The 26,372-nt window shown below is 39.9% G+C and overlaps 1 protein-coding gene across 6 annotated transcripts in view; it reads right to left on the bottom strand.

Moving 5' to 3' along the window:
• Nucleotides 1-26,372, bottom strand: part of sptan1 (spectrin alpha, non-erythrocytic 1) — a 32,857-nt gene that overhangs the window by 3,107 nt on the left and 3,378 nt on the right. Inside the window, exons 2-52 of one of the 6 annotated variants that reach the window (XM_042747650.1) lie at nucleotides 20,249-20,488; nucleotides 19,728-19,853; nucleotides 19,163-19,303; nucleotides 18,771-19,051; nucleotides 18,535-18,679; nucleotides 18,189-18,343; nucleotides 17,938-18,073; nucleotides 17,649-17,750; nucleotides 17,403-17,540; nucleotides 17,163-17,273; nucleotides 16,997-17,074; nucleotides 16,709-16,864; nucleotides 16,417-16,621; nucleotides 16,095-16,276; nucleotides 15,719-15,962; nucleotides 15,507-15,629; nucleotides 15,152-15,369; nucleotides 14,789-14,881; nucleotides 14,540-14,674; nucleotides 14,288-14,436; nucleotides 13,699-13,758; nucleotides 13,090-13,288; nucleotides 12,881-12,985; nucleotides 12,561-12,593; nucleotides 12,386-12,421; nucleotides 12,072-12,119; nucleotides 11,303-11,394; nucleotides 11,045-11,189; nucleotides 10,466-10,647; nucleotides 10,236-10,335; nucleotides 8,777-8,974; nucleotides 8,546-8,692; nucleotides 8,336-8,439; nucleotides 8,081-8,243; nucleotides 7,815-7,829; nucleotides 5,284-5,415; nucleotides 5,055-5,192; nucleotides 4,824-4,928; nucleotides 4,520-4,728; nucleotides 4,314-4,434; nucleotides 4,088-4,209; nucleotides 3,782-3,914; nucleotides 3,567-3,665; nucleotides 3,267-3,426; nucleotides 3,078-3,154; nucleotides 2,779-2,988; nucleotides 2,398-2,694; nucleotides 2,200-2,312; nucleotides 1,684-1,701; nucleotides 1,298-1,360; nucleotides 233-287 (exon numbers count right to left, since the gene is read on the bottom strand). In XM_042747650.1, coding sequence (XP_042603584.1) covers nucleotides 233-287; nucleotides 1,298-1,360; nucleotides 1,684-1,701; nucleotides 2,200-2,312; nucleotides 2,398-2,694; nucleotides 2,779-2,988; nucleotides 3,078-3,154; nucleotides 3,267-3,426; nucleotides 3,567-3,665; nucleotides 3,782-3,914; nucleotides 4,088-4,209; nucleotides 4,314-4,434; nucleotides 4,520-4,728; nucleotides 4,824-4,928; nucleotides 5,055-5,192; nucleotides 5,284-5,415; nucleotides 7,815-7,829; nucleotides 8,081-8,243; nucleotides 8,336-8,439; nucleotides 8,546-8,692; nucleotides 8,777-8,974; nucleotides 10,236-10,335; nucleotides 10,466-10,647; nucleotides 11,045-11,189; nucleotides 11,303-11,394; nucleotides 12,072-12,119; nucleotides 12,386-12,421; nucleotides 12,561-12,593; nucleotides 12,881-12,985; nucleotides 13,090-13,288; nucleotides 13,699-13,758; nucleotides 14,288-14,436; nucleotides 14,540-14,674; nucleotides 14,789-14,881; nucleotides 15,152-15,369; nucleotides 15,507-15,629; nucleotides 15,719-15,962; nucleotides 16,095-16,276; nucleotides 16,417-16,621; nucleotides 16,709-16,864; nucleotides 16,997-17,074; nucleotides 17,163-17,273; nucleotides 17,403-17,540; nucleotides 17,649-17,750; nucleotides 17,938-18,073; nucleotides 18,189-18,343; nucleotides 18,535-18,679; nucleotides 18,771-19,051; nucleotides 19,163-19,303; nucleotides 19,728-19,853; nucleotides 20,249-20,485 — 6,834 coding nt within the window. In that variant the 5' untranslated portion in view covers nucleotides 20,486-20,488. The remainder of the gene's footprint in view (nucleotides 1-232; nucleotides 288-1,297; nucleotides 1,361-1,683; nucleotides 1,702-2,199; nucleotides 2,313-2,397; nucleotides 2,695-2,778; nucleotides 2,989-3,077; nucleotides 3,155-3,266; nucleotides 3,427-3,566; nucleotides 3,666-3,781; nucleotides 3,915-4,087; nucleotides 4,210-4,313; nucleotides 4,435-4,519; nucleotides 4,729-4,823; nucleotides 4,929-5,054; nucleotides 5,193-5,283; nucleotides 5,416-7,814; nucleotides 7,830-8,080; nucleotides 8,244-8,335; nucleotides 8,440-8,545; nucleotides 8,693-8,776; nucleotides 8,975-10,235; nucleotides 10,336-10,465; nucleotides 10,648-11,044; nucleotides 11,190-11,302; nucleotides 11,395-12,071; nucleotides 12,120-12,385; nucleotides 12,422-12,560; nucleotides 12,594-12,880; nucleotides 12,986-13,089; nucleotides 13,289-13,698; nucleotides 13,759-14,287; nucleotides 14,437-14,539; nucleotides 14,675-14,788; nucleotides 14,882-15,151; nucleotides 15,370-15,506; nucleotides 15,630-15,718; nucleotides 15,963-16,094; nucleotides 16,277-16,416; nucleotides 16,622-16,708; nucleotides 16,865-16,996; nucleotides 17,075-17,162; nucleotides 17,274-17,402; nucleotides 17,541-17,648; nucleotides 17,751-17,937; nucleotides 18,074-18,188; nucleotides 18,344-18,534; nucleotides 18,680-18,770; nucleotides 19,052-19,162; nucleotides 19,304-19,727; nucleotides 19,854-20,248; nucleotides 20,489-26,372) is intronic. The other 5 variants (XM_042747651.1, XM_042747653.1, XM_042747652.1 and 2 more) reach the window with 5 other exon arrangements.

Genomic DNA, 26,372 nt, shown 5'->3' with positions numbered 1-26,372 from the left:
GTGTTGTGCACTACTGGGTCACCGTAGATAATAATCAGAAAAGGCTGAAAATTCAGCTTTGCCATCTAAAATATTAAATATATTAAAATAAAGGTTATTTTAAGTTGTACTAATATTTCACAATATTATATTTATGATATAATTTAATGCACTAATGCTTAATTTTATTATTCATAATCAATCAGCTTCACCAAACGGGTCTCAATTATCCATTCACTGCTCTCAAACTCACCTTAGTGGCCTCTAGCTGTGACTCTAGAGTTCCGGATTCTTCCACCATGCAGGACCTGCCCACACACAGAGTGATGAAACCAACAGCAGGAGCCCGAGAGCACATGGCACATCCACCCAAAATCATCTCACTCACTCCACATGTCACTCTACACCTTACAATTGCGCCTCTCACTAGACTAGCTTACTTATTAGGTCAAAGAACAAAACCAATTGTATTGGGCAGAGTAGACCTTAAAAAGGTATTTTTTATTTGTATATGACTATGAGTTATACTATATTGTTTAAATGGTTTGCTTAACCATTACATGTAGTTCTGTAACCAGCATCTTCCTAAATTTCTTGTACATAATAATAGGACTTACCAATTTTGTAGCAGATATGGAGTACAAACTATAAGCCACCCCAGAATGCAACTACAGTAACCAAAGTCATGCTAACGAAGCCAAATTATATCCATGGTAATCCAGACCATGCTTGATTAGGGCTGCTGTCAACAGGGTTAGAAACTGCTATATTTGTACCACTGCTTAGTTTTAGTTTTGACTTGCACACTTTTAAAAGCAAAATGTGCAAAATTGAAGATTTTCAGAGTTGGACTCGACTAGCCATATTATAAATGTCCTAAAAATGTCAATGCACAGTTGTTTGAATTCAGATCAGGATATTGAAAATGTCTACAAGTACTTTTTCAATCATGGAAATCACACTGCAGTTTCCACCCTGGATCTGGTGCATGAACATTTTCCTCAAAATGAAGAAGAAAAAACAAAAACAAAAAGAACTGAAACATGGAAAAAAACAAAAAGTTTAAAGAATGAGATGAAGTGTTCACACTCCTCAACATCAGTGCCAAATGTAGCCAGGCTTGTTGGATTAAAGAAGCTGGAAGGGTTCATCTCAAAAAAAGCCTCACATCGCAGTGAATGTTAGTAAAAGGGAATTGAACACACACAGAGCCTTTACAGTGGGGGTCAGACTCGAGTGCATGAGGAGAAGAAAACCCAAAAGGTGTGGGGTGAGGGGGCAAGAGGCCAATCATAGGAGGAAAAAAAAGGAAGAAGACCTTCCAGAAAGATCATCATCGACTTCATACTGATAGACACGGATTACCCTCCGATAGGCTATGCTATTCAGAGACGAGGGAGGTGGGAGATGAAGAGGGAATGGAAAAAGAGTGTGAAAAACAGAAAGGAATACATCTGGAAATATATAGTCAAAACATACGATAAAATACGCAAAATATATGTAAAGTGAGTCCTTCTTGAGACACCCTGTATTATTTCTATCCAAATTATTGTTCTATTCTAACCTGAAATTCCCAAAATCCTGGTTTATTTTATACCAAATGTGTGTTTCTATCATAATGGTTCCATTAAATGCTATTAAACAATACATACACACTCACACACAAACATACTATAGTAAAAGAGTAAAAAATGTGATATTAACCCATCCAGAAGGTATGTCCTGATTAGAAAAATGATTCCAAGCATCAGGGTAGCAGCGAGAAGGCCGAAGGAATGGGGAAAGAGAGACAAATAGGGGAGGGAGAGAGAAAGAAACAGTTAAAACATTGAGTGGTGACATCAACGGCACTACTCAACACTCACATGAAAAGAAAATGTGACCAGCACAAAGCCCTGCTGCAGCATATCAAGCCCAGGTGGCTTTAAGTAGTGTGATCAATGTGAAAACCTTCACAAACAGACAACATGGCAAAGCAGACAATGAATTAAAAACTGCAGTCAGAAAAACAGCTGATGACACGAATGAAAATGGGCATCTAAGAAAGTTACATGGAGATCAGGAAAACTTGATCAAATCGGAACAGATGTGTGTGTGATGTCATCCAGTGGAAACAAATGTGTTGCATGCAGTGTTTATCCCTCGAGCATAACTCTACTCTAATGAAACTCTACTCTAGAGAACACAGCACTGTAAGTAGTGCATGCAGGTCCTCTGTACCTGGTCTCCTGCAGCCATTGGTGGAAGGCATTGGCATGTTGGGCAAACTCTTGTCTGAGTTTATCGTTCTCTTCCTGTCTCCTCTGTTCCTTCTGTAGCTCCAGCTCTCGCTCCTATAAATCATATTTATATAATTATTGAGAGTTTTTTAACTCTACCTTATACACACTCAATCATGCTTCAGGATTCAATCATTACCTTGATGATCTTTTGAAGGTTCCTCCAGGTCTCCTCTAGAGCCTCCATGGTGAACCAAGTGTATGGATTGGAGGCCACGTGGTAACTCTTGATCTGGCGATCAAGTTCTGCCAGTTGGTTGAAGTCGGCCTCTGCGGAGCTGAGCGAGGAGCGGAAGGCGTCATGGGCGTCCCGCAGGGCCCTGATCTCCTCCAGAGAGTTGCACCTCACAGGGTCTGTCAGATCTTCTTCAGCGTTCTCAAACCAGCTGTTGAAGGCTGAGGCCTTCTTGGCAAAGGTGAGGAACAGATCCTCGACCTGGATGGAGTAGCGAACAAGAGTTAAAGACACAAAACAAAAACTTATTTTTCCTGACTTAAGGAAAAATTTCATTCATCACACCTTTCTGAAGTGCTCCTGGGCCTCCAGAAGCTTCTTCTTGCGGGCGGCTGAGTTGGACAGCAGCTGGTTCCAGCGCTTCATCAGGGTGGCATGACGAGCCTCAATGGCCTTGGACTGTACGTGTTTGGCAGCCAACAGCTGGTCTTTCAGGGCTGTGATGTTGGTGATGCCCTCCTGCTGGAAGGCCTGAAGCCCAGCATCAAAGGTTTCCTATGACAGAGTGGAATCAAAACAGTCAGTAACAACAGTAAATGGATATGCTTTGTTATGGCTATATTATTCCATATGCTATGTCACACCTGTTTAGTGAGCAGAGTCTGCACCGAGGAGAGATCTCGACCATAGTCATCAGTCTTCAGGCTGTTTTCCTTCTCGCCTAAAACACATTTGAGTTACAGATTACAAAGAAGCAGAGAAAATAACGTTATTTCTTATCAAACCCTATTTTAAATGAGGTTTGATGCAAATGAGAGGAAACATTTACTCACCAATCCAGGACTCCACCACGTCAGCCTTCCAGTTGAATTGAAGGAAGGCAGAGTTCTCATCCAGTTTAGATTTCCTCTGAGCTGCAGCTCTCTCCAGCTCTGACACTTTCCCACGTAGGGCCTTCATTTTAGCCATGATGTTCTCCACGTTGTGGTTTTCCTGCACCAAAAGCCCCAATATGATGTTATGATATTGCTATCAGGTCACATCCTACTTCAAAGGAAATTTCTATAATAAATCATTAAAGGGTCAAAGGGGTAAATTTGTAGTATATGGACTTTGTAAAAGTTGTACTGTACCTTTTTGATAAGTTCATCTCCATTGGAACAAACATCATTCACTCGGTCCCTGTGCACGGTAAAATCAGTTTCAAATGCTTCGTGTTTTTTCAATAAGCCCTGAAAAAGAAGAGCCAAATAAAGAAACTTTAGACACGCGCTAAAAAAAACAGCAATATGAAGGTGTGTCCAAGATCAAGCCATAATCAGCTAAATGTGGTTTATTTTTTTCACACCTGCACAGCTGCCAGAGTATCACCATAATCCTCACTTCCAACCAGGTTCAATTTCTCATTAATCCAAGCTTCCTCTTCCTCCACATTTGCCACAAACTGCTGGTACTCCAGCGACTCCTCAAGCCTCTGTCCACTAAAAACCGTAAAACCAAAGAATTTTAAAATTCCTATCCTAGGCAATATACATAATCATAAGGTTTTTATTCATGTTTTGGAAAAAAAAAAAACATCTTATTGATTCAAACTTTTGAATGTGATCAGAAAAATAGACCATGAATAAGTAAAATAGTTAAATACAGTACTGACCGAGCAGCAGCCAGATCTTTCAGTTCCCTCCAGTGCTCCACAAACTGGGCCAGCCTCTGCTGGATCTCCTCCTGCCCAATGGTGTTGTCATCAGACAGCTTCTTCCCAGTTTCCAATACAGACTGCAAGGCCACAAAAATATTGTCAGCATTCAGAATGAAGATTCACTTAAGACTTTTTCATTTCTGTGAATTGTTATGCAACCATGTTGCAGATGACTCCTCACCTGAATGGCCGGCTCGTGTGCTCCAAGTTCAGCCTCCAGCCTCTTGTGTTTCTTCCTTAGATTCTGTACTCCTGTCAAATCACGTCCATAGTCCTCCGAGCTCACCAACAACTTCTTTTCCCTAATGAATTAAATCGAGTGTACAGCCTCAAATAATGTAGTTAGTGTGAAAAATTATAGATCACTCAGAATGATGTAAACCATACTTGATCCAAGATTCCTCATCGTCCAGATCCCTGAAGAACTGGTGCAGACGATGCGACTCGTTCAGCTTGGCACGGCGCCCAGCAGCCATGCTCTTGATTTTGCCAAAGCGTTCGTTGACGGCATCACGCTTGTCCTTAACCTGAGAGGTGTCGAAGGCATTGCTGGCCATCAGACTGTCAGCCTGGCCATTGAGATCCTTCAGACGATCCTATAAGAACACAAGAAGAAGCACTGATCAGGACATACTGGATTTTGGAAATGCTCTAAATGAGTGATCCCTGATCAGTATGTCTGAAGAGCTACCTCATGAGCAGAGATGTCAGCCTCCAAAAGCTGATGCTTCTTAAGGAGATTGTTGACTGAGGCCAGATCTTTGCCATAATCCTCAGAGGCAAGAAGAGCCTCAACCTAAGAGCACAGGAAAAATGTGTAATGGATGTCATTATTATTAGTATTATTTAATTAAACTTTTATTAAAGATTAATATTAAAGTCAAGAACTATCCTAAGTAGCTACTAAGTCATATCTCAATACCTCAGACAACCAGAAGTCAAAGTCCTTGATGCCAGTGTTGAAGTTCTGCTGCTTGTTTGCCTCTTTCAGTTTTTGACTCTTCTCGGCAGATTTGTTGACGAGGAACTGCCACTGCTCATCCAGAGCATTAAGACGAGCCTGAGAGCAAATGTGAGCACAACCACAGCAAAATGAGCACCGACTGTAACTCACCATCTGCCTATTTCTGAAATACTTCTGAAATTGTTACCTTGACGGCATCCTCACTTCCAGCACAGGCACCTCTCTGGATGAGAGCATTGCCTGTGTCAATCACCCCGCGGATACGATCAGCATTAGCGTGTAACTCAGCCTCAAAAGCCTGGTGCTTCTGGTGCTTGCTCTGAAAGTGGCAAGAAAGCGAAATACAGCTAAACTGAGCCACACAGTGAAGTCATGCATGGGTGCAGCTGTGATACTGATATAAATGTCTCTGTGTAAAAACTCAATTTCAGCAGAAAGCAGTGTATAATCAATGCTATTGTAACGTATGTGTGTGCATTTTATGTGTATGCCTTTGTGTAGACTGTTTGTGAAAGTTTGTCATTATTTGTAGCCACAAAAGAGCAAACCTTTTCAAAACATCAATGTGTACATTGTGAGAAAAAAAAAAAAAAATGTGAGGTGACTGAATTTACAAACCACTAAACAAGGACCAAACATGTAACGTGGAACTCATACTATGAACATGACGCATTCAAAGCCTGATGGAGCATTCAATAAATTGAACTGGACACTATCCAGCACACAATGAATTCTGTGAGGAACTTAAGACGAGTTGGGGTGTTTTGTCTGAGATCATCTAATATTTTATATCACCCAGAGAGAATGGAAGAAGGAAAAAGTACTTCCAAATGGCTTATCGAAAGCATTTGCTGGTACACTCAAAGGAAGCCGGGCTGCTGGTACTCTAACTATACAGGTGCATCTTAAAAAAATCTGAATATCGTGAATTTTTTTTTTTTTTTTTTTTTCTCATTTCAAAAAGTGAAACTTTCATATATTCTAGATTCATTACATGTAAAGTAAAACATTTCAAAAGTTTTATTTTTTTTAATTTTGATGATTAGAGCTTACAGCTCATGAAAGTCAAAAATCCAGTATCTCAAAATATTTACATTTACATTTATAATATTTAGTTTCATTAAATGACAATCCCTACAGTATAAATTCCGGATATCTTATGTTCTTTGAAACCACAATAATGGGGAAGACTGCTGAGCTGGCAATGGTCCAGAAGACAGAAGGTCATTACTGAAAGGGGTGGCTGTTCACAAAGTGCTGTATCAAAGCATATTAAATTCAAAGTTGACTGGAAGGAAGAAATTGGGTAGGAAAAGGTGCACAAGCAACAGGGATGACCGCAAGCTTGAGAATACTATCTTAAAAGAATTTTAACTTTTCTGTTTTGCAAATGCTTTTTTTGATTGATCTTAGGAAATATTCTAATATTTTGAGATACTGGATTTTTGACTTTCATGAGCTCCAATCATCAAAAATAAAAAATAAAAACTTTTAAATGTTTTACTTTACATGTAATGAATCTGGAATATATGAAAGTTTTACTTTTTGAAATAATAAAAAAAAAAAAAAAAAAAAAAAAAACTTTTTCACGATATTCACATTTTTTGAGATGCACCTGTAAATGGATTCTGGCCATAGCACATATGTTACCGTTTCTGTTGTTTTAACACAGTATTCCACAAAAAAGCAAAGCAGAATTACTTGTTTGAAAGCACCTCTTCACCTTCTCTCTCTGGGTTGACACAGAATTGCGGCTATGTTCGGAATAGCACTCTAATGTAATTAGATGTACTAGGAAATATTTATATGCATGTAAAATCTGGATGACTTCCTACATTTAGGGGCACACTGTAGGATACAGAGAGTTAAGAAAATGTACACTAAATAAAAATAAAAAAATCAATTATTTCTGGGCTGAAAACTGAAAACAAAGCGGTCACGTGATAATAGGATTGCATGATTTTGGAAAAAACTAATTGTGATATTTATGATAAAATGCAATTTAAAAAAAGCTCCAGGTTTGCTGTGCTTCTTTGTAGTTGCACAATTTGGTTAAAATGAATATACTGTATATAGATAATAATAATCATAAAGTAAGAAATGTTATCAATTTAATATTTCACTGTAGAATTTAAAAAATTAAGAAAAATCTTTTTTTACAGTATACAAGTACAATTACAAAACAATTTTTATGACTCTCTTAATATCTTTACTTTCAAACATTAAGCCATCGAAATAAATGATACTGTAGCAAAGTGCTACAGTACTATATGTGTATATAACACAGAGTATATGCGTTTATATTATGTGCAATGCATTCTGATTCACACAGTAGTACAGCATAAAGCATATAATTCTATTATGCTATTCTGAACACGGCCAAAAAATTTCTTCTCATACTACTTTTAGTCAAAGTTTGCTCTCAGATCCACAACTCTGTGAGAAGCTCAGCTTTTCTGTGTGGAACGAATTTAAACCAAGACATCCCAACTTTAATGACACAACAAGAAAATGGAGGCCACACCCAGCAATTAAAAATTAAATGTTGCAACGATGGGGCGCGGGAAGGGGACAAACAACTGATGATGCTGTACAAAGCGAGACACATAATAGACATACGGAACTCAAATACACATTTACAGACAAAAACAATGAGACAACGGACATGTGGAGAGACCCTATTGGGGTTAGTTAGCTCTGGCACACTACTGCACTTACCAGTAGCTTGGACAGCTAGAAACAGACAATGGGAACACAGACAGAGTTTCAGTTTAATTTCCTACATAATAAAACACTTGGGGTTGTTTGAGGCGGGATAAGTATGAGAAACACATTTTAATTTGTACACTTGTACGTATTATGCTATTAATATATGTACAAGGTTAGACTTAAGCGGGATATTCACCTTTAAAACATAAAACATATTATATCTGCAAAAATATTGACATATCTGTCCTGAGAGTGATGCCTGAATGTGACATTACCTGGATGTTGGTGGGGTCCTTGTAAGATTCGTCGGTGGCGGTTTGAAGTTTCTCACTGATCCATGCTTCGATCTCATCTACATCTCTGCTGAACTGCTGCAGAGTTTGGGACTCACCCAGCTTAGAGCGTTTCTCAATCATCTGAGCCTTGAGACGGCGCCACCTGGAGGTCAAAAGGACATACTGCTTTAACTTAAATGACACAAAAGTGTCAGATTCACTCATTCATGCAGTATCAAAAAGAAGAACCCGGACCTGTCTAAGACCTCATTACGACGATTAAAGATCTCAGGTTTGGCGTAGTGGTCAGCGCTAATGAGCTGGTCAGCGAAAGACTGCAGTGCTGCAATTTTCTCTTCCTGTGAGGACAGACAAATTTTTATAATTAATCCCAAAAAACCCTCTAAATTCAAAATCAAATAATCTCAAACTTGACTGCTTTATATCACAATGGCACTTGCTGACCTGCACATTGATAGCCTTATCAAAGTCTTCATGTTTTTTGATTAGAGCCTCCACGCTGTCCAGGGAGTCTCCCTTGTCATCGCTGGCCAAGAAGGCCTCGCGAGCTGCCATCCAGTTCTCAGCCTGCTCGCAGTCACGGTTGAATAGCTGCAGGAGACAAAAATAAACATATGATATCATTTGCCATCTTCAAGTTTTGTGTATTAAATTGTAAACATGGTCCTTGCTGACCTGCAGCTCCAGGCACTGATCCAGCATCATCCTGCGCTGGACCCAGGCCTTCTCTAGGTCAGCACGTTCCCGTTCAAGAGCCTCCAGCTTCTGTTGGATCTCAGGGCTGGCATAGTGGCCACGGGCAAGCAGCTGCTGTCCAAATTGTTCAAAAGCCTGGAAGGTGCCTGCACGGGCGTCGATCTCAGTGCGGTGTTCCTACAGAATATGAATATGTGAGTGTTTAAAATTTGTTCATGGGCTAAACAGTATTTTGCCAAATATGATCAAAGGAAACTCATCTTCTAAACAGCAACTGTAACAACCCTAGTAAAAAAGTCATATATTTAAAATACATTTATTTCATACTAGGGGTGGGAATCTATGGGTATCTCACGATTCGATTCGATTCGATTACGATTCAGAGGCCCATGATTCGATTTGATTACGATTAACGATGCATCACAATGTTGTCATACATCCTGTACATCTATTAGGGTTGGGAATCTTCAAGCACTTCACGATACGATTCTGATTCTGGGAGTCAAGATCCGATTCAAAAAATATTTTTGTTCTTCATTTTTTCCCCAATTAATTCTTCTGCTGTGCAAATACACCTTTACAACTTTACATCTTAAACAGTTATATGGTTTTTGTTTATAGCTGGAATCTCTGTATGTCAGTACTGCCATCTTAAAAATAGTGGTGTGAATCTTCACTGGTTTCACAATTCAATTCAATTATCATTATGATTATCAACTCAATATCACGATGCATCACATTCTCAGTTTTCAATATTACTGCACATGGCTACATTTTCATATAATTTTTATATCAAATTTATTTTGTGCAAAATTAACTTTATTGCAGTGTTCACGTGTCTCACAGCGCAAATTGAGTGCAATGAAGCCCGCCGCGTCTCTAGCGCACACATGTGCCATATGCAGGAAATATAAACAAGCTCAGAATTAATTCTGAAATGTTCAGAATTGATTTAAAATCGTTGAAGAGAGAATCACGATGCATCGGAAAATCTATTTTTTTCTCCCACCCCTATTTCATTCTAAGTATGGTTCAAACCTATTAACATATTTACTGACATATCGCTCGAGACTTACTGATATAAAAATTATAATTCAACTTTATTTGGAGTAGTACTTGTGGACAATGCATATTTCATATCATTTAGCCTAAAGTATACTTGCAAAGCACAATCAAATATGAAGTATATCTTTAGTTGAATCAAGTATATCTTTAGTTGGACGTCAGCACTACTTCTGCACAATTAAAGTGCATTAAGTTCAAAATTAGTTGTTCCAGTTTAGCAGACTTTAAGTATACCCGTTTAGTATTTTTTTTGTATTTTTTGTATTAATAAATAAATAAATATGTAAATGTAATTGTAGTATAGTTAGCTTGAAATAAATGTATTTCAAATACATTTTAGTTTACTGATTTTTCACTAGGGGTTTTTAAGTACCTGATGTCTCTCCAACAGGGCTTCAGCTCCAGTGACGTCCTTGGCCAGCTCATCTGAAGACACCAGCCCTCTGATTCCATTGATCCAGGACATGAGATCTCTAGGAGAGAGAAGCACAGATTTGTTTAGTCTCTTCTATATTATTGCTTAGATGTCATAAAGCTGCTCTAAGTTGTTCGTTTTGCATGTTTTATACTCTCTTTCCATCCCTCTTTTTTCCTTCTCCTCACCTGAAGTCACTGAGGAAGCGCTGCAGGTCGTGAGAGTTGCCCAGTTTTTCTTTGCGTTGGTCAGCACGACCCACCAGGCTGCTCCAGGCAGTGTTTAGCTCGGTGCACTTCTCCTGGATGTCATCCACAGCCTCGGGATGAGACTGAATCAGACGCTCTGCGGTCTCACCAAGAGAGTTTACCTGCCCCAGGAAGAAAATTATATATCAATCATGACAACTTTCAAAATAGTTTTAGCATGTTAACAGATATGATGATATTAATGTATTTGGTCTTGGCGGACTAAATCTGAAACACCTGCTACACCAATGCAAGCATGTAAGACATGCTGCTGCTGCTACATGAATAGGCACATATAAATCCTGTAGCAGATCTAGACAGGTGGTGCTGGGGGAGGTGGAGGGTTTCAGAGGAAGTCTGATAGCATGCAGCAGAACTAATTAACAGTATTTAAATGTTGAGCAAGCAAGCTCACTGGCTAAAGAATCAGCAGAGGACAATGAGCTCATGCTATGTAGAAAATAATGGGATTTTTAACAGATTGCATAAAATAAAATAAAAATAAAATTAACATTTTACCTTGTCTCCTAGAGCAGCCAGGTCTCTCTCGAAGCCCTCATGCTTACGCTGCAGAGCCTGCACGCTGGCGAGGTCATGGCCATAGTTATCAGTGTTCAGGGCTTGGTTCTTCTCTTCGATCCATTCCTTGGTCTCATCAGCATCCCTGTAAATCACACACTGAGCTGAATTCTTCTGCACTTCATGTGGCTCACATCACACAAGTATAACATGAACATAACAGTATAATTTTGAGGTTAATCAGTGGCATATATATACCTGTGGAACCTCTGCACCTCATGAGCACTGCCCAGCATGTTGCTTCGGTCTTCAGCAAGCTGCTGCAAGGCCCTCCAGCGGTTGTTCAGCTCCTGTACACAAACATACAACCATTAGCAGCTAATCAGAGGGCAGGTTATAGGTCCAGTTAAGACAATGATATGATCCCTGACATCAGATTTGACTCCCTGAGGTCACGTCTTAAATTATATAAAATGACTGATGAGAAACAAACCTTTTTTGGCCATCTACATTCAGAAACATGAAATTTAACACCGAAACTACTATCCAAAGAGCCACATAAATGGTTCCATATCATTTGCATCATACTTTGCTCTTCATATCTGTAGCAAAAGTAGCAGTATGGGTAAGTGGCATAAACAGAAGGGCTACAACATTAAAGCACATTGGATGAGTGATGACAGTTAGCAAATATGGAAAACTTGGGTGGGTTCATCGGCCACAAACTGAAAAAGAAGTGTTAATGCATTCTAGAATGGCTGTTTTACCTCCACCAAAACATATGGCGTGAAAACATAAAGGAGTTATTTCAAATGGTCGACACAGACTCATGAATGGAAACAAAGGGAGGGGGATGCAACCGTACAGTTGATGGTTCAGTAATAGGACATAGGGAGCAAGAGACCGTGGTAAGAGCACACAACCACCACGATGAGTTAGTCCTCCAGGTACACAGGGCACAATACAGGATTTAGTAGGATTGGTTGAGGGAAGATATAAAAATTGAACTAAGAACCTAGAATCTTACCTTAATAGTATTAAAGTTGGCCGTTGTTTGAACAGCCAAGCGAACAGACTATATTGAGTAAAAAATGTGCAAGAAAACAGAGGGCAGAAAAAGAACAGAAAAATACACCAGTCAAGAGAATGTCACAAAAGGAGTTACAAGAACCAGACTGATCTTGTTGTTCTGTAATCACAGTCACCAAACACCTCTGTGGATGACATACTGGTCAAACAAGACCCTGCATAAAAACTACACATGCATCAATATCATTCCCTAAGATTAGACAATATAATAGATTAGATTTAAAGCATTTCAAATTCAGCATGCTATATTACCTTCCATGGAGATGCACCTTTGAAATCTGCTTCATCCTGTGAAATATATACAATATATAAATAGAATCAGTTTAAATTAGTAAAAAAAAAACATTGTATGATATTCATGTGTATGTTTCATGCAGACACCCCAACTGTTGCTGAGACAAGTTGAATGGTATAAAACAATAATGACCTTGCCAGGAGCTGAGCCCAGCATCTCTACTTGCTGATGGTGGGATGAAGGGGAGGTGTGATGAGGGAATGGAGGGTTGGAAGGAGAAAGGGGAAAAAATCGGTAAAATCACCAAATGTATAAATCTCATACATTCAGGCATATAAATAAGAAAACTGCTCTGATGTAAACTGTCCAAGTTTAAATGTAAACATAAAATTTACAATCACTTTTTATACATTTAATGCATGCTAGCAAAGAAATAAAACTGACCCCACACTTTCAATGGCAATGTATGTTTAATCAAATTCACTGTGTGTGTAAAGTGTTTTTCTTCATACCTGGGCCTGCACAACAGGAGCCTCTTCAGCCATCAGTCCTTCAGACTCCAGCTCAGATGCCACCTTGTTTATATCCCTCAGCCGAGATTCATTTGCTTTCAGATCCTAGCAAACAATAAAAAATACAAGAGTTTAGAATCAGCGAACACTTATTAGTCAGTGCTCGCATCCAGTGATAAAAGAGTCATAACTGTGTACGAGAAACATACCTTCTGGAAGTCATCAAACTTCTTCTGCAGCACTTCCACTTGCTCCAGATCAGAGCCGACCTCCTCATTAGTAAGCGCTGATTCTTTCTCATTGATCCACTGCTGCAGCTCATTCGCCTCACGGAAAAGCATGAACTTCTTGCAGCTCTTCTCCAGCATGTCCTTCCTCTTCTCTCCCAATTCTTGGAGTGTACCATACCTAAGAAGAGAGATCAGAGACTTTAATGCAACTCCCACCTCAACACTGGGACTGAAACATCTCTTTCTAGGAGAGGAAACAGAAGCTGGAAACACGGACAGGGGTTCATCTAACAGCGAGAAATCTGCATAGTCAGCAATCGAAAATGCAGAGTGAAACATCTAGACACCAACTCTACAAAAGGAAAAGATCATAATGACAACATCCTCAGAAGAGATGTGAACGTCTATCCCTTGATGGAATAGAAGAGAAGGGACAATGAGACAATGGATGGACAGAGAATGATAGAATTATAGAAGACCCAAAGCATGAGAAAAAACAGCAAGATGGATGAGGGTAATGTGGATGAACATTTAGCAATGATGGAGGCTACTTTGGTCAAATAAATGACATTGGTCGGGCCTACTCACAGTTCCTCCACCTGCTTCATGCGTACAGATACGCTGCACACCTCCTTGGTGACCACAGTCCTGCCACAGGGCAGGGCAAGCAGACACATGCAAGCATTTAAATTAAGAAAGAAAGAAAAGAAAGGAAGGAAAAAGAGGAGTAACGAGGGGTCAGAAACATTATTAAGAGTTAGTTTTTAACAGATGCCTTATTTGAGCTGCAGGAAGAGTAAAGATGCAAAGATCTTAAGAGGCTTTGTGTTAAAAAGAAATGATTTTGATGGAATGTAAGTAGTAAGGTTGAAAAATAATTACAAAATGTTCACATTAGGGCCATCGATCAATTAAAATTATGAATTAACATTTCTTAACATTTTTGTGGAAAGTGTAATACTTTTTGTTTCAGGGAACCTTTTTTTTAACATTATAAATGTATTTACTGCCACTTTTGATAAATTTAATGAATCCTTGCCAAATAAAAATATATATTAATTTTTTCTTTCAAAAAAAGATTCTTTCTGACTTCAAACTTTTGAGACATTGACAGCCCGAATGCATATAAGACAAAGTAAGAAATCTGAATGAAAACCAAAAACAGAATGACTCTTACTGATTGTCTATTTGGTCCTGTCGCAGAGCAATGCTGCCCTGTTCATTTAGCAGATTCTCACGAGAGGAAGATTGAGTCGGGTCCAACTTCTTCACATACGCTGCGGGAACAAAGCCCTGCCTGTCGTTCACTTCCACTTTCCACCAGTCCTGAGAACAAAATGCATATATATATTACTTACATAAGTCCAAGCACTCATCTGGACTCAAACTGGCATGCTAAGTAACACATGTAGCATGCTTCATTAATCACCTTGTTGGTGCTGTTGAGCAGAGTGAGGATGTCGCCCTTCTTCATGGTGACCTCACGTGGACTCTTCTCCTGGTAGTCGTATAAAGCAAGAACCAGCTCCTTGCCGGTCTCATCATCAGTGGGGGCCACTTGTTGCTGTTGGTTAAATCAATGAAAAAGGACTAAAAAAAAAAAATTTCCCAAAAATTTTAAAAGTTTTACGTGTTATTTCCTTTTGGTCAATGCAAAAGAGTTGTTATGTGATCTTACTCTGCAGGACTCAGCTTGTTCTTTTAAGGCCTGGATGCTGCTGCCGTACGCACTCAGATCAGACATCAGTGCCTCATGCTTCTTCAGCAGAGCCTGTAAATGATAACACTGACATTTTAGAGGCATCCACTTTTTTATACAAAACTGCGATGACACCACAAAATCAGTTGAGTTTAGTTCTGCCAATTAAGCACTTTAAACATCTTACAATGTATGAGGGATGCTACATGAAACGATCACCAGAAAAGAGACAAAATTTTATTTTTTTTACCTTACATTGCATTTTTTGCTCAAATATTAGTAAAAATGCAATGTAATATTCTAACTAATTTCATTCTAGATCCAGCCCTCTATCTTGTTTACCTCTGCAGAGTCTTCATCTTTGCCATAGTCGGTGCTTCCTACAATGGGCTCCTTCTCTCTCATCCAAGACTCAGCCTCATTGGCATCAGCAAAGTACTGCTGAGCCTGAAGGGAGTCCTCCAGATCCTGTCTACGCTGGGCCGCTTTTCCCTTCAGTCCATCCCAACGATTGTGCAGCTCTTCCAGCTTAGCTTTTACATCCTCCCCTGCAAAGTGACCTGAAATTTGAAAAAAAGCATTTTATGTTCATGAATATTTCAAATTTATTGTTTCTACTTTGAATAATGACTAAAGGTGTTCTGAACCGATGCCTAATAGAAAGTCGACTGATGAAAGTGCAAGAATTAAATATTACCTTCTTCAATCATGGCCTCCCCCTTCTGAGTAACAGCCTTGATTCGGGGTTCATGGCCAGAGATTTCCGCCTGCAGAGCCTGATGTTTCTTCAGAAGGTTCTGGACTCCAATAAGGTCTTTTCCTGAGAGATTACGAGAAAATCGTTGTTTTAAGAATACCAACAGTTTATAGTCATTTCAGGTTTCATTCATGCAATTTAATCACACTAACCCCTGTTGGTGGAGGAAGCGATGGGTTCCTTTTCTCGGATCCAGGTCTCCTCATCTTCCACATCCCTGAAAAGTTGTTGAAGGCGCAGAGAGTCTGACAGCTTCTGTTTGCGGGCAGCCATGGGCTCCTTTAGAGCCTCGTAGCGTGCCACAAGAGCCTCTTGTTTTTTGCGGATGTTATCAGCATCAAAATGGCCAGCCTCCTGGAATTGCCTGGCCTGAATAGTAATGCCATCAATGCGGTCCTGTAAAGAGGAGAGTTAAGATGAATGAGTTCAGATGTTAAAAAACAAAAACTGCCAGCTGCACAGAATCATACAAGAAACAGTGTAAATGTCTAAAATCAGTTGCTTTGAAAATCATTCAGATGTTGTTACCTGGTGAGCAGCCACATCAGCCTCCAGCAGAGCATGTTTCTTTTGAAGATTCTGGACACTGGTCAGGTCTTTGCCAAAGTCATCGGAGGCTAGGTGTCCCTCCACCTCATACAGCCACAGCTCGATGTCCTCTACATTACGATTGAACTGCTGCTGCTGGTTCGCTTCACGCAACTTAATCCCTGAATGAGTAAATAATGTGATATCACTGAAAAATATGCCTTTTGTTTCATAATTACCAATAATAAATCAGATAAACAGTTTTTAACTACAGACAACTGTCTCTTTCTGTGAAATTGGCAGTACTGTGCCATTTTCTCACCTTTGAGTTCAGTTGCCTCTAGAAGTTTCTTCCACTGAGAGCTGACCTCATCCATTCGGGTGGACACCTCGCTGGAAGCATAGTGTTTTCCATCAATCAGCTCCTGGCCTGACTTCTGCAGTGCATCAATGCGGCTTTGATTGGCAGAGAGCTCAGCTTCGAAGGCCTGGTGCTTCTGTACCTTTCCCTGCAGGTTGGATGGGTCCTGATAGAGAAGGAATAGAGGGTGAGAGTAAGAAGCAAATATAAACAATTGATTCTAAATGTGTAAAACAACTCTAGGACAACATACCTTGTAGGCCTCGTCAGTGGCAGTCTTCATCTTCTCATTGATCCAGCTCTTGAGCTCATCAGAGTCCCGGAAAAACTGCTGCAGATGGAAAGAGTCCTCCAGGGCGGCACGGCGAAACTGAGCACGCTCGTGAAGAGCGTTGCGTCTGCTCAGCAGCTGAAGTAAAAAAAAGGTGTTTAAGTCATAGTATTACCAGTGATTCAGCACTTCTGTCAGCAATAATTGAGGGGAGGAAAGTGCTTGTGGGGTTGAAATGAAGGACGTTTCAGGGTGCTAATCTCCACTTACTGCATCTCTGCGAGTGGCCACATCCTCCTTGGCGTAGTGATTGTTCTGTATCAGTTTGGTGGCAAATTCATCCAGGGCCTGTGTATTTCAGTAGAGAATTAGAAAGAAAATTTGTAAACCTGATTATAACAGGCCTTGGATTTTATGTCAAACTGTGATTTCTTACAGTGATCTTCTCTTCCTGGGCACTGAGGGATTTCTCAAAGTCTTCATGTTTCTTCAGAAGAGCTTCAACGCTGTCCAGAGAGTCACCCAGATCTTCATTCAGCAGGAAAGCCTTTGAGAAAAACAGTTTGAAATGTTTAAATCTTTGCTCTCAGGTGTAAACAAAATTAAAGTGTTACACAATTCAGAGAAAGTATTTTGGTTGATCCTCATAATATGATAAGCCTAGATGAATTTGTACCTCTTGCTTGCTCATCCAGTTGTCGACCTGCTCAGTGTCTCTGTAAAACAGCTGCAGGTCCATGCACTGCTCATACTGCTGCCTGCGTAGCTCCCACAGCTCCAGAAGAGACACTTTCTCTTCAGACAGGATGCCCAGCTACACCAACAAACACAAAATGAGGGTCATTCAGATTCTCACTTTATAATTAAAAATGCATGAATGATGATTTGAAAATAGCCAACACAGGTCCAAGGTCAGTCACACCTTTTCTTTGACTTCCTCAGAAGCATAATGTCCAGTGTTCAGCAGAGCCTGCCCAGCCTCATCGGTAGATTTAAAACTGTCCTCATGAGCATCAATCTCGCCCTGGTAAACATTATGGACATTATGGTCTTTCAATGTCAAGCATCCTTGGTAGAGCAATACTATAAATGCAATACTAAATCAGCAAATCAGTTTTAAAAAAGAAAGAAAGGTTTAAGATCCTATATTTATGATCCAAACATAATTTTCCCATGTTGCTCTACTTGTTTAGATTTTCAAATTTCAATACCTTATGCTCCTGATGGCGGTCAAGCAGGGCCTCTGCTCCGGCCACATCGTTGGCCAGCTCATCTGCATTGATCAGAGCCTTCATCTCCGTCACCCAGCTGGTCAGGTCACGAAAATCTGCAGTGAAGCGCTGCAACCTAGAAGCAAGACAACCATGAGATCACAAGCTAGCATTGTGTAAACTGAGCCTAAAATCTCAACCAATTAATTTGAAGTAGTGATCAAAAGCAAAAAAGTTGTGTCTTAGCCTACCTGTAGGAGTCATTGAGCCGAGCGTGTCGTTCAGCTGCCAGGGTACGGATCTGCTCCCAGTTGGTAATGAGTTCGTCTCTTTTCAGGTGGATCTGAGAGGCATTCTGGGGGTGTGTCTGCTGCAGACGGTCTGCCTCGCCGCCAAGAGTGTTTACCTGAAGACAGAACAGAATGTCTGTATCAAACAAACTGAATGACTGAACAATGCTTGCACATTCTGTTGTACATCTCTGCAACAAATTAAATGTACAAAAATAAAACAATAAAAGAATAAGTTTATAAGTGTGATGGGCAGGTCTGTATTGAGGGATAGAAAAAGAGAGTCTGTGGATATGCTGAGTCTGACCTTGTCCTCCAAGGCTGCCAAATCTCTTTCCAGCCCCTCGTGTTTCCGGAGCAGGGCTTGAACGCTGGCAAGGTCACGCCCAAAATCATCAGATGCCATCAGCTGCTCCTTCTCCTTAATCCAGCTGATTGTCTCATCCACATCCCTGTAGATCAGAACAGAACATTTCAGTGACTAAACACATTCAAACCAACAAATTTGTATAGTAGTGATTACAAATGTCCTGATTAACCCACCGGTTGAAACGCTGCACCTCAGCAGCTCCAAATAGTTTGCCCTGCCTTTGCTGAGCCAAACCCTTCAGCCTCTGCCAGGCAGCGTTCACCTCCTCCTGCTTCTTCAGAATGAGCTCAGCCTCAGGATGGTTCTCTTGGGTAAGCTTACCGGCTGCCTGGTTCACCTCATTCACACGCTCCTCGTGGGCCGCCAGGTCTGTCTGGAATTCTTCAAACTTCTTCTGCAGAACCTCCACATGCTCCAGGTCCTGGCCAAGCTCCTCTGAAGTGGCAATAGCTTCCTGCAATAAAGCATTGTTATTATGTCTTCAAATCTATTGGATGAAATTATACTGCAGTATTGACCCAACATATATACAGCGTAATATATTATGTCTACTGTGGTTTCACACCTTGTCACTGATCCAGTCCAGGGCATCCTCACACTCACGGAGGTACTGCACCAATTTCTGGGCCTGCAGGAGACGCACTCCCTTCTCTTTAGTCTTCTGCAGCAGCAGGTCCCACAGACGGTGAAGTTCCTCTAGACGGGTCTGAGTTTTAAGAGGGGATGAAGACAGACAATTAGTATCAAAAGAAAACGTAAACAGAAACAAAAACACTAATCAAGGATAGCTCAGATTAAAGCGAGAATTTTTTTTTTTTGAAAAACCAAGTCAGCTTAGACTGTAATAGAAAGGCTGAATAAGCAACTTGAGGTAGAATGAAAATGAACACAGCACTCAGTTCTTTTAAGGTACATGCACTGTAAAACAAACTACAACAAAAAAAATTTCACCGCACTCAAGTACCTACTGGAATAAAAGCACCATAATTGACACTTTTTACTATTGGTCGCTGAGCGGTCCGGTAAGGCGTGAAAGACTGATCCATATAGGATAAAGTTAAAACACTATAAATTTCACTTTTCTCCATTATGGAACTCTAGTATGTGGTATTAAAAAGAAAAAACCTTACTCGAATGGTTTCAGATGCAAAATGGCTCTCAGATATCATGAGATTGCCGGTCTCGTCCAGTTTAATGATGGCCCCAGCATTAGCCTGCACCTCGGCCTCAAAGGCTTGATGTTTCTGGAGCTTTCCCTAAGAGATGGGGAGAAAATGCTATATGAGAAAAAAATGCATCATATGCAGATTTTATTTATAAACACTGTATATTGTAAAAATGCATTTCTTCTGAGAAGTTTCCAACTTTGTAAGACCTGATTTCAACCAACTGCAGAATTATTAATGTCTGCATAAGTCACAACACAAACCTTGTGACCAAAGTCACTGTATGCATGTTAATTTACTGGATTCAGCTATTATAACAATATGATGACTCTATAAAGTAATTCACTGCTGATTACAGCAGACAGACCCAGCCAAGGAATTTACAGCTTAAGGGAGGAGTCACTTCATGAACAGAGGTGACAGCACATTCTGAAAGCACATGTGATTTCAGAAAGGATGCTTATGAAGCTTATTTTAAGTCTCACCTGTAGGTTACTGGGGTCCTTGTAGTTCTCATCAGAGGCGATCTGTAGCTTCTCTTGGATCCATTTCTCAAGCTCATCTGCATCTCGACGGAAGAACTGGAACCGGTAAGAGTCTTCAAGTTTCTGTCTGCGCACAACGGACAGCTCCTTGAAGCGACGATACCGGTCAAGAACCTGCTGACGGCGCTCCTGGATGTCGTCGGCTGACTCCAGAACTTTAACTCCGCTGATATCCATTTTCTAAAAGAGGGAAAAGATAATGAATAAATCTCCAAATGTCCAAGTCCTTCCACATGAACTTGGGTTTAGTAAGCAAAAGCAAAAATGTGAATACACTTCCTGATAAGAAAGGAACAAGAGTACAGCAAGATTGTTACTTGAAAGGAAACAATGGGAACTTCCAGGTAATAGGCAAAAACTGACAAATTCAAGCGTTTATACAGCAACTTTCATGTTTTAACTAAGGCAATTGTGTATTGACGTAAATAAAAAAAAATTAAAAAGACACCACTAAGTCACTCACTCAAGGGAGGTACCTAAAACCAGGCAGACATTTTATGAGTTAAAAGACACAACTCTCCCCAGCAATGCCCAACAGCTGAGCACATGGGGGCCCAGCGGAAATTCCTAACGCTTCTGAGCAAACCATCACAAAGAGAGTGCTGCCATCAGCCCCCTGCTGACACTGAACACAACCCCCACCAATCCAAAGCTACATCCACCCCAGTCCAACGGCATCCGTCCCATACTGTCAGTGGAGAGGGGGGGACTTCAGCTGTATTCGAGGGTGGAGGGGACGAGGTTATGCTTGTGTCCAGAATGAATGAATCAGGGAAAGATGGGTCACACCCAGGTTACAGCTAATGTCTCTAGCTCTTTTTCCACGAATAGTGTACCGTTTTATGATCTAGAACTGTTCCATTCTAAAACAGTTGTCACCACAAAACTGCTAATGTCAGAGGCTGGGGGATGGAATAAACTCAACAACAGCTTATTCTGATGTGAAGCAAAACTAAATTGCTCTCATTATAATCAACAAAGCTGTTGACAGAAGAAACACTGGAAAATGACTCAAAACGATCCTCAAAACTCTTTATACTCGTAAATAAATACATTATGTGTCATGTTTATTGTAGTCAGGTAATATAATGACAAAAGCTGTTAAATCAGGAGAATCGTAAGCTGATTCTCAAAGAGGTTTGATGATTTTGAGCACCAGACTGACTGGATTTCTGGGAATGCAGGGTCAAGTTTTTGGTCCATTTCAGAAGAGTCTAAGGATAGGATAATAAATTCCCTGTTAATGCAGTCAGACACATCTGGCTCAAATCAAAATGATGTTTAAAGTGGTGATAAAAATCTAACTTAGGACAAAGAGTAGAAGAATTGACTTCACACACAGGTGTGTACATTCCACACTGACGTGTGAACAGCTGAACATTCTTCATCTGTTTTAGAAATAGCATGGCAAATTTGTAACCCCTTTCGGTGAGGATCATCTAATTATTTATTTATTCATCTAACGTTGAAGGTTATTTTCTTGACCAGAATATTAGAATTTAAATTACAATAAAAAAAATTATTGTAAGCATTTAAAACACTCTGCATTATACCCTTCTCTCGCTGTTGTTCCAAACAAAAGACACTACCAAAAACATGCACTTTGTTGATAGGAGACACAAGACAAATTAAAACAATCTGTTCTATAATCAGCTCAAAATATCCGTCATGTTTTATATTCTCCAACAGTATGGAATTAAAGTCTAATGAGTCTGTGCCCATCATACACTACGTGATTTTCTGTGAAATCTGAAAACTCTAACTACCCAAAATCTTCAGATTAGCGATGACTTCCGGCAACTACAGTGTTGGTTTGTCCAGACTGTAAACTGGAGCAAAAATCTGTGCAAAAGTCATGTAGTGTATTCCAGCTTTAACTATATGCAAAACTATATTATAGCTTAATATTTGACAGAAACTGTAAAACTTTTCCCTTGTTAAAAACATTAATTAAAAAGCTTTCTTTATAAAATCTTTAAGCTAATTCAATTACCACATATTTCTATGGGTTTATTCAACAATAGCATTACTGTGTGTCTGCATGTGGATGTTGTCTAACAATCACATGGTGTGCTCCATTTGCTGAAGCGAATCCATTATAGGATGCATTTGGAAAAGGGTTCAGGCTGAGCCGAGGTCAGGAAAACTAACAAAACAGCACTTTAACAATGTGAAGAGGGACCAGACTATGGAGTCAGCCATGTAATGCACTGTCACCCCTGGATCAATACAGTCTTTTGTTATGCTGGCCAAAACGGCCATCTTTCCACTATAATCCTCCATGCATGTACATAGAAGAAAAAAAATAAAGATGATGGAACAAGAGCAAAGAGAAGATCATGCTAAATATAAAAGAGACAGAAATGGCAATAGCTTATGAAGTCTCATGAAGTTAGATAATTAACTGCAGGAGATCAGCCCTGCACAAAACATCCGCTTGATATAATGACAGAAGGATGGAAAAGAGAAAGCAGATGAGGAAGTGATTAGCTAATGGCTGATCCATTAGTGAGGCCCTTGACTCAATCATAACCTCTTAAAAAAGCATAAAACACTTCCAGATGAAAAATGTGATGAATGACCGATGTTCTAATGCACAGCTTGTGCTCTACTGTGAATATGTCCTGTATTGTCCAGATCAGCTGGACGCATGCCGCCCTTCCCCCCACCCTGCCTCTCCTAAAATGATCCTGTCTCCATGTCCGCTTAGATCAGACAGGGGATTAAGACCAGCTCAGCTTTGTTTTACTCAGACAGCTCTGCGAGGATAGATGTCATGACCGCGGATCTGTACCATTAAATTAAGCCGGCAAATGTGCGTCAGAAAAAAAATTCAATAGGCCACACCCATGCACAGATCAAAAGTCAGCAGATGTCAACCCATGATGAGTCTTTAATAAACATGATCTCTCAATATTTAGGTTGTGATGTTTTTCAAAATACTTAAGCATGAAATAAAAGTCGCAAATTAAAATGCCCAAAAAAGCAATAAAACTCACCAGAATACAAAGCTACGTGTCCACGAGGGTCTCACTGCAGTCCAGCTGTAGCAACAGATAGCACCTCTAAAAGCGACTGCGTACTAGTGATAACACAAACTCACACGTTCTTCTCCCTCCCTGCTCCTCTCTATCATTTGTCTTAGTCTGCTGCTTCTAAATCCAAATGAATACAGCAGTCCAGCAACACTCTGGAATGTTCCCTTCTCTTTCCCACATGCTCGTTCATTGAGCAGAGCGCTTCAGTAACTGTCTCTCACATTCCCAACACATGATGACACAGGCAAAGTCCAACCTCTCGCCCTGCTGCAATACAGTGGCCATTTATGATTTATGAACAGGCAACCATTACAAGAGCTTTAAGATATGACATGCTGAAAACCATTTTATGTTCTTGAGGTTTGTGTAATAATAAAAAAAAAACCACTCAGCAAAACCAACCATCTTTGTTATAGTCATACTAAAACCATTATGGTCAAAACCACAAACCCACAAACCATAAAAGGAAGAGAAGTCAACAGAATAAAAAAAACTAAAAAAAAAACATCTTTTAGAAATTTACAAGATATTGGAATAGGATTTTTTTATGTATATTAGTAATTTAAAAAATATCAGTATTGGTTGACAATGGATACACTACTGTTTCTGTGTTCGGTGATTAAAGACGCGGCGCATCTGTGGAATGCGCGTCATTGGAATCAATGTGCTCAGTAATTAAAGAGGCAGGGCGGCGTTTCTGTTATTTGGTTTGTGACATCCTTTACGACACATGTCGCACCAGAACCGTTTTCGGAACCGAAACTTAGAAATTGCTTAAAGTTCCGATTCTTTTTAAAGAACAGAACCGGTTCTCGGTTCCCAACCCTAAAAGTGACTGGATTTGAACATAGCACTTGACCAGAATTTTAATATCAGTGAATCCCTAACCAATTGTTTGCAGCCTATAAGATCCTTTGTTACTGTTTTAGAATATTCCCACTTCAACCAGACAATCAGGACTCTCTAATAGCATCAAGTCTCCTATTCGCTCTCTGTCCTGAAAATAAGGTTTTCCTGACAGACATTCTTAAGATTCTCTTGGAGAAGATCTAGGATATTAATAACCACAAGCCTGAAGGTGACACAGATTTTCAAAACAGTTTTCAGAAGACAGTGACATCTGTGTGAAAAAGAACCACTAACCAGGAAAACTAGAACATGAAAGTGAGTCAATCATGAAGCTGCATTGCTAAAGAGATTAGATCCTTATCAAATCACAAGGTGACATGAAAAATGAAGTGATGCAATAAGACACCCATTTCCTCAAGCGTTCATTTTTCATAACATGGATCCCATACTTCAAACATCAGTGTTCAGCACGAGTGAAGCACTTATTATTAAATGCACTCCCACTATCAAGCTGGGAATACTGAGAACTCAGTGAGATCACACTGAAAGCCTGGAAGTTTCCATGGTAACACATCTGTGTCCGAGAGGAGCTGACGTCTGAATGGGAGGATGCAGGCCTAAGGAATTTAGAGGAAATGGGTGGGCTGTCTCCATGGAATTAACTTGGCTAATAGTAGCTGTTTGAAGAGACCAAAAAGCTCAAATAACAGCGATAGAGATACAGATGAAGCGCCTATATTATTTAAACCCTTAGACTTAAAGAATTGGCTAAAAAAATTTACTCACCATCAGGCTATCCAAAATGCAGAAAAGTCGGTCTTTATTGGAACAGATTTGGAGAAATTTAGCATTACATCACTTGCTCAACAATGCATTCTCTGCAGCGAATGGGTGCTGTCAGAATGAGAATTCAAACTCACAATAATCTGATAATAACATCACAATAATCTACAAGTAATCCACATGACTGCAGTCCATCAGTTAACATCTTGAAGTGAAAATGTGTTTGTTTGTAAAAAATACATTTCTTATATTTTTAATGTTAGCCATTGCTTCTCAGGAATTTATCAAGCCATAATCCATAACAACACTTCCTCCAGGGAAAAAGCTTTTCTCACATCAAAATCCACCAACATTTTTGTTTAGAACTCTCATTATGACGGCACCCATTCACATGGTAAGCACGTGATGTAATGCTGAATTTCTTCAAATCTTTTCTGATGAAGAAACAAACTGATCTACATCTTGAATGACTGAAAGGCAAGTAAATTTTCATTTTTGAGTCGACTATACCTTTAAAGCATATCCTGTTAATGACTACTTTATTGAATAAGAGTTTAAAGCTAAATTAACCTTGAGAATGACAATGCACCAAAATTGTGTCCATCTTAAAACATGGAATATTTATGATTATAGTTTGCTGCAGGGAAAAAAGGTTCTCCCATCACAGCTGCCAGGGATCCAAACATCACACTCAGTCAGATTTTATAAGACTTAATCCATGGCAGAATATCAACTAGGCTACATCATGCAGAACACACCCACACAAACCATGCAACAAACACACAAAATCTGAAATAAACCAGCCTTTCCATGCATTATACATAAAAGAGCATCCACAGACCTCAAAAATATCCTATATTCTCCTGTCACATATCCCACCACTTACGTTCAGTTCAGGTGAGTGCGATGATGCTTCTTAAGATGATGATGAATGCATGAGTATGCAGAAAACAAAACCTCTCTCTGCTTGCATTTGTCTAACCATCTCCTCTGCCTCTCGCTGCAGTGCAGACTAAAGCATCAGCGCTGCAGTGACGGGCCTGTGTGGGGCGACAGCCAAGGTAAAGCCCAGCCCATGTGTCTCTCTTTTCCAGAGAATAAGGAGAAAAACACTTCACACTGTTTTTTCCCTTCCTACATTGACAATTTCCAGTTTATTTTCTCATTGCTACTACACAGCAAACCAGGGCAGAGACACACACAAACTCACATATTTTACCTTCAGTTTGGGTTTAAGAAACTTGGACATGGTAACAGGTGTCTCGGGGGTGGCTACAAGGCGTAATGTAAAACAACATTATTGGTTACAACATTGAGATTGGTTAATAAAAATAGAACTGGGACAAATGCACAAACTAGGGCTGCATGATTAATAATATTTAAATCATGATTTC

The sequence above is a fragment of the Cyprinus carpio genome, chromosome B21 (assembly GCF_018340385.1).
Source record: "Cyprinus carpio isolate SPL01 chromosome B21, ASM1834038v1, whole genome shotgun sequence".
NCBI lineage: Eukaryota > Metazoa > Chordata > Actinopteri > Cypriniformes > Cyprinidae > Cyprinus > Cyprinus carpio.
The sequence above is the reverse complement of the archived record's forward strand: the minus strand, read 5'-3'. Positions and strand labels throughout refer to the sequence as shown.